At 35.2% G+C, this 7376-nt stretch overlaps 1 protein-coding gene across 1 annotated transcript in view; it reads left to right on the top strand.

The window, feature by feature from the left end:
- Positions 1–370: 370 nt before the first annotated feature.
- Positions 371–7376, top strand: part of LOC107670493 (capZ-interacting protein-like) — a 27761-nt gene continuing 20755 nt past the window's right edge. The window contains exon 1 of the mRNA XM_016463118.1: positions 371–613. Coding sequence (XP_016318604.1) covers positions 608–613 — 6 coding nt within the window. The 5' untranslated portion in view covers positions 371–607. The remainder of the gene's footprint in view (positions 614–7376) is intronic.

Here is a 7376-nt window from a genome sequence, read left to right as displayed (position 1 = left end):
TTATTTTTCATTATTAAAATATAAATATCAGTATATATACTGTCTCTGTGTGTGTGTGTGTGTGTGTGTGTGTTAAATAAAACAGTATTTCAAGCTGTTATGGTCATGTTACCACATGCCCCTCTCTGTGGGGCATGTTGTCACATTTCACTTTCATACTTTCGGGTAATAAAGAAAAACATGTACACTGTATTAATGAAACAAGACCACATAGGCTACAGTATTTTTACTAGACGTGCATCTTCCTTGTAGGCATAGTAGCCTACTGGTTAAACAAGGCAGTGCAGTGTACTGGGTTTTGTGACACAGCCAGTCTGTTTGTCATAATTGTTCATGGCTCATAACTGTCCGGCTTTGAGTTTACTGAGAGTAAGGTGATCGTGAACAGACGCAGATGGACACTGTGTTTTGCGCAGCTCACTTGCCTTCTCATTACCACACAGTTTCTCTTCCTTTGTCTTCTGTGTTTTGAAGTGTTCGCAGATCTGGGTGTTGCTGACTAAACAAACGGAAAGTGGAGTAAGGCTGCTGTCAGACTGGAGAACAGAGAGAAATCTCGGTACTCCGCTTGGATACAGAAGATTAACGCGGATAAACGTGTTTGAGGATGGAGGTATGATCTCGTTTTATGTATCTATTACTTTTTGCCTCTATGTCCTGCAATAAAAAAAAGACATTTGATTTAAAAGCCTATATGAACCCATGTATATGGGACTCTAATGGACTTGTTAACAGTGTAACTCTAATGGACTTGTCAAAAGTCACTTGTGAGTCACTTTGGATAAAAGCATCTGCTAAATGACTAAATGTAAACGTAGATCGAAATCCACTGACTCACATGTGTTTATATTGACATTAAGGTAATAGTTTATAACAACTTAGTAACATAAATGACTAGACTTTTACGAATAATATTAATAATAACAATGTAAATGAGTTTGGAGAATAGTAATAGCTAGAATGTAACATTTATTATTATGACACTTTAAACTGCATGTGTGCTTTAATGACATAAAAAACTGTATACAAAGTGTTTTTATACAGTCTTGCCTTTACTGTTTAGTTCTGGAAAATTTAAGGGTGGTTGTTTTTTGAGACTCCTTCTGATGTACCCCTTGGTATTTAGTAACTTTAAATAAAATTGCAAAGCTTGTTAAGAAAAAAAAAATGTAATAGGAAAGTAAAGCTGTGGTTAGCTGTGCTGTGCTATAATCATTAAATTTTGATCCATATGTCCGCCAAAATATCTGTAACTATAAGTCTCAGTTAGTCCACAGTGGCTGAAGTGAGTTACTGCAGATACAATATAACAGACATGTGCTGGTAAAATTAATACTCAGACTGTTTTAACCCCAAATTACCTCAAAATGAGGCAGGAAGGGCCGTCTGCAGAATATCTTCCTCTGTTTGAAAAGTAAGAGCATTGATTTTTTCTCTTAACCACAAGCATTAAAGTTCCTCACGTGGCATGTGGTGGTTGGGTTGTTACTTCTGCAAGTGTAATCAAAGAGCACTCAACTCTTTCATTGGTGTTCATCTTAAGGTCATTAAAAGAGATGTGAAAGGAGGAGGTATGCTTTTCCACAGAATGTGCATGTCAGAATGTACAATGTACATGACTACCAGTCAAAATATATATAATGTTTCTCAACATGATCATAAAAACCTTATCTAAAAGCTTTTGCTTTTGCTTAAAGCAGTGGTTTTCAAACCAGTCCTGCAAGCACCCCTAGCACCTCACATTTTGTATGTCTCCCTATATCTGACACACCCATTTCAGGTCTTGCAGTTTCTACTAATGAGCTGATGAGTTGAATCAGGTGTGATAGATGAGGGAGACACAGAAAATGTGCAGTGCTGGGGGTGCTCGCAGGACCGGTTTGAAAACCACTGGTCAAAATTAGTTTTGTGGACAAATACAGATTTTGTCTGTATGATTTGAATAAATAGATAACTAAAACAACCCTCTATGCATGAAAATTACATATATGTATATATTTAAGGAATAATTCATGCCATTGTGCATTATTTTTCAATAATCCAACAGACTGAAGTCAATTATTCTGATTATACCATGGTTACCACACCTCAAGATATTGTTCAGATGTTTTATTTCAAGACCTTTGTCTTGTTTTTGTCCTTAAAATGCTCTTAAAACCCATCATTGCTAATTCCAGTTACTGGAGAGAAAAAGAGAGAAATTAAGTGAGTGTGAATTAGGCCTACAAAAAAAAAAAAAAAACAATTACAGAAAAAAATACAACACAATAGCCAACATCTGTCCTCTGTAGTCATACCTCAGAGTTAAAAGAATCCTACACTCCTAAAAATAATAACGGTTCCAAAATAAAGATGTCCACAGCGATGCATTTTTGGTTCACCAAATAACCTTTCAGTGAACAGATTATTTTCTTAAAAAATTAAAAAATGTGTAAAGAATATTTTAATAATCTAATGAAACCTTTTTCTACTATAAAATACCTTTTGTGGAATGGAAAGATTTCATGGATGTTAAAGGTTCTTCATGGAACTATCAATACCAGTAAAGAACCTTTAATTTTAAGAGTATCGATGTATGTTTTGGTTACAGAATTCCTATACTTCTATTTGTGCTTCCATTGTTACTGTTATTCTACAATGTAGAAACTAGTCATAAAGAATGAGAAGGTGTGTCCAAACTTTTGATTTGTGATAGTGTACATGGAAAGCACCAGTGTGTTCATTTTTAATGGAAAGTTTACATAGATGAGTGAGAGGAAGAGAGAGAGTGAAGGATTACTGAGAGAGGAAACACAGGGAGGGTCATTCTCATGAGAGAAAGCTCTTCTTTGTGGCATGACTTCAACCTAGTAGAATAATGTAAAGAGAAAAGAAGAACTTCTTAGAGGCACATCACTGCAGAAAGCAACGCCATGTGAGAAAGTCATAAGGAAAATCCCACATACCATCACACTTAGAAAACTGGGAGTCCCCTCTGCTTGAGCATGTTGAGGAAGAAGGAAAGAGAACACAGTGTAACTGAAGATGTAAGAAGGTAGGCTGGACTGAAATATTTGGGCCACAAATGATGTAATATTGTAGTAAGCCAACAATATTTCAAATGCTATTGGATGCTGTCACAGTAAGTAGTGTACACTGCCACAAATGCAGTTATTACAAGAGCTCCCGTCATTTAATTTTAAATATATAGAAGTTTAAAGGAACAGTTTATCCAAAAATTTCAATTGTGTAAATATTTATTCTCCTTCACCCTCGTGTCATTCCAAACCCATATATATTTCTTTCTTTGGTGGAACACAAAAGGAGATGTTTTGAAGAATGTTGATGCTGCTCTTTTAATGAAAGTGTATGGTAACCAGGGGTTGTGCCCTGTACTTTAGAGTCTTTTGATGTTATACAATATCTTTGTGAGAGAAATGAATTGAAATTGAAGTTGTAATTTTGTTGAAAATATAATGTGTCCTAGCTCTTACATCAAGGGGCGTATCTAGAAAATTAATTATACCGTGACAAGGGGATGGCATAAGGACCATGAGCAACCATCTATGTATATAGTTCTTGTGGATTTATGGCCTCATATGCACATTTGTGTCCATGAATATTCATAACGGTTGCATTACAAGTTATAGTCTATTTTGTTAATTAATAAGAAGTTACAATAACAGTTTCCATTATTAATTAACAGAGGTGGGAATGTCTGCATGTGGACATTACTGAAGATCACCCAGAACACTCTATAGTATACAGCAACACACTAGCATAGTCACCCAGAATACCCTAGCAATCTTAGAAAATAATTACAGTAAGCTACTCGACAAAGGTACTCGCCAAGATAGGTACTCGACTCGACAGAAAAATACAGCAATCTCAGATATCCTATCCGGACGGGATTAGATTTCTCAGAGAATCTCTGCTTTAGCTGAGAAGTAGCAGTTTTCTGGTTAATGAACAAATAGTCCATTTGCTTTCACATGGTTGCTCAGACTAGTGTTGTAGTCAAGACCTCCTAAATCAAGACCAAGTCAAGACCAAGACCAAGGCAGAGCGAGACCGAGTCAAGACCAAACCAGCACTCAAATTCATCAGAAAGATCCACATTTCCAGCCTGAAAAATGTCTATCAAATAAATTCACTACCAACAAAATTAATCTTTGCACAGGATGTGGCGGCACAGAAGTTGCATTTGAATTGGTACAACTACAACTGCATAAATACTGTTGAGATTGACATTTTTGATTATAGAAATATGATGGAAAAATAAACTGAGACTTTTAAATATGGCACTAAACTAGGTGTTGGCAAATCACTTAATGAGTGAGTGACAGAATCATTCATTCAACCGATTCTTTCAAAGCAGCTGATACCTTCAGTAACGAAATACCGCTGTGCGTTGCTTGGAAAAGCACAACAGTTCTGCCATGGGTTTGTTTAATTTTGTTGCGAAATAGCAAAAATTGTTTAATTTTTTTTTACATTTTAAAACTTTTTAAATTTAAAATTGTGTCTAAAATGTAATTCACTTAACTTCTTGTTTGTTGAACGTTTGTATAAAATCAATACAATATTTTTAATAGGGCTTATATTCGTGAAAATGGCTCTCTTGCCCTTGTGATATTGCTTAATTCTATATGTTATAATTTAAAAACAAGATCTCATACAATCAATCATATCTTAAATTTTTGGGCATTTACATTAATTCTCGTGCTATTTTTGTCAATTCCCCACTAAATTCTGACCTAGTACAACAGTATCAAAAGAAATACAATTAGAAATAAGTTATTGATTGCGTTTGAAGCAGGAAGTTTCATCCAATCACGTTATTGAAGTTAACAAATAAATCAGACAATGCACCAGCAATTTAGTGATATCCCCACAGTTGTGGCCCTGACCGGACTTTAAATAAAATTCTGAGACTGAGACAAGACCAAACTTTCAAAAAATGGTCTTAAGACCGGTCTCGAGTGTTACAACACTAGCTCAGACCAAAATTGTGAATAATATGAAAAGTCGGACAGCTGTCTTTAAAGTACAAAGTAAAAATCTTTATTAAAATCTTTATCATTAAAAAAAGTTCAGTGATATTCACAAATTCTTTAACAAGCATAAAAGTACAAAACTTAAAAATAGAGCATTGTGCCTTTAGCTTAACAACATGCTAATATCAAACAATAAAATCAGCTGCAAATCAAATCTTACTGTTATAACTGCTATTTAAAGAGAACTGATCACCTTTGAGGTTCTATGAAAGTTGGACTGCAAGGTGAAAGGTGCAGTCACGCATACTTATTCTGCAAAATTTTGTGGGCGATATCAAGTCAATTATAGGAATCCACACGATCGTGAGTTTTGAGTGAGGGCGAAAAAGTTCCAGACACAGATTTGCTCATTGTCAAGTTGGTCTTGTGAATTTGTTGCTTTACCAGCAGAAATCTGCTTGGTTTGATGGTGACTTTTGTGCAAGCAGTGCTTCATTCATTAAACATTTTTTGAAATGTTGTTAATGTTACCGCACCTAAAGGAAGGAGCCAGATTTGTGGCTAACTAGGTTTTGAAACAGAACTCATGCGTTTTAACTGCCTTTTTGTATATGTCCCTGAAAAAAAGATCATAATTTTTATTGTAAGAAAAAAATTCATTTTCATATCTGCGAATTTAGTTCGTCAACTTTTAGGATTACACACGCATACAGAGTCCTTAACACTAACCTTAAGCCAATATAAAATCCTTTTTGAAGCTGTAGATATGTAATAAATAAAGAATAAACATCCTGCCCTTATCTTTACTATTATACAACTTGTCTTACTGCATTTTGCTTTACTGTCAAACACTGGTATTAATTCCTTGTGCACACCTAGTCAATGTCACAAAGTTCCCTCCTGTCAGGCCTCATGATATGGTAGCTGTTTATCCCATTGCTTTGAGTGATGTAGACACAGAGCACCTTTGTAAAAACACAAGCTGTGTGCCTGAAAGGCCGGTGAAGGCAGTGGAAAAGTGTGATCTTCCGATGATGTAAAATTCAAACACATCATGTTTTCCTGGAATGGCTGAGATGGAGACATACTCGCCTGTTCTCATATTAATGAGATGTGGAATGACCATATTATTTGAGTCTTAGCTGGCAGGACCATTCAACTAGAGAGAATCAGTCCAAATCACCATTATCTTGTCATTTTTGTTTTTTTTTCATTTTTCATTTTTTCCCTGTTTTTATTTTAGTTTATGTTCAATAATTTTCCTTTTACCTCATATATAGTGTATATCCTCATGACCCCAAATAGGTTTGAACCTTGACTGATCTCTCAGAGGTGAGTGTCCAGAAAACATGAATTAAAGTAAATTGCATCATGTGCATCATGTGTCTACTGATAGTGTTCACTTCTATGACAAAGACTCTCTTTAAGAGAGGCATCAAAGGTAAGAGGTCAGCTGTCCAATTTTCTTGTACATGATTAGAGGCGCAACAAAAAGTACTGTGGTGGTACCTTGGTGTGCGATGATAAGTATTATATTTACATGGTAGTCAAAGATTTGTCAAATAATTACAATGGGATGTTTAAAACAGGTTTATCATATCTGGAGAAAAAGGTCCATTAGCATTCACATTTATCTCAATGGAAGTTACTCGGTTATAGGGCAGGGGCTAATGGGAACATGCTAATTAGCTAAACCTTTAGCTAAACAGTGGTAAAAGCACTCTAATGCAAAGACTGGAGTGGTTTACTGCTGTCATGATAATTCTCTGTTTACAGCATAAACTGTAATACATTGTCTGGATTTCACAAAAACATAAGCAATTTTGTTTTTTTTCTGTGGTATCCTCTCGCACTAATTTACGCCCTTCCAAAGGGAGGTGATGATCTGAGATATGACACATGTTGTGTCTGGCGCTCTGGAGCCATAAATTCAGCTGTCTCTAGAACAGTTTTGATGTTGGATCCTCTTGTGACTGTAATTTAGTTGCTAGTTTTGCCAGTCAGAGAACCATCTGCTCAAGACAGCCCTGTGGGAAACTTTGTGGTTTTCCCTTATAAATAAAGGTTTGGTTAGAACTAAAAAGGGATTTACAGTCTGATACCTTCATTAAGAACTTTGCTGGTTCTTTAGTAAACCATATATGTACTGGTGCTTTAAATGTGCACTTGTAGTTTACTACAAATCTTAAAGATACAGTTAAAAACCTATACTTGCAGATAATACAATACTGATTAAATAAAAGGCCACTTAAGTGTACTTAAAGAGAGTACACTATCATGACTATTTTTCTTAACACATTCATATACAGGTGCATCTCAATAAATTAGAATGTCGTGGAAAAGTTCATTTATTTCAGTAATTCAACTCAAATTGTGAAACTCGTGTATTAAATAAATTCA

This window comes from Sinocyclocheilus anshuiensis, unplaced genomic scaffold, assembly GCF_001515605.1.
Source record: "Sinocyclocheilus anshuiensis isolate Anshui unplaced genomic scaffold, SAMN03320099.WGS_v1.1 scaffold513, whole genome shotgun sequence".
Taxonomy (NCBI): Eukaryota; Metazoa; Chordata; class Actinopteri; order Cypriniformes; family Cyprinidae; genus Sinocyclocheilus; species Sinocyclocheilus anshuiensis.
The sequence above is the reverse complement of the archived record's forward strand: the minus strand, read 5'-3'. Positions and strand labels throughout refer to the sequence as shown.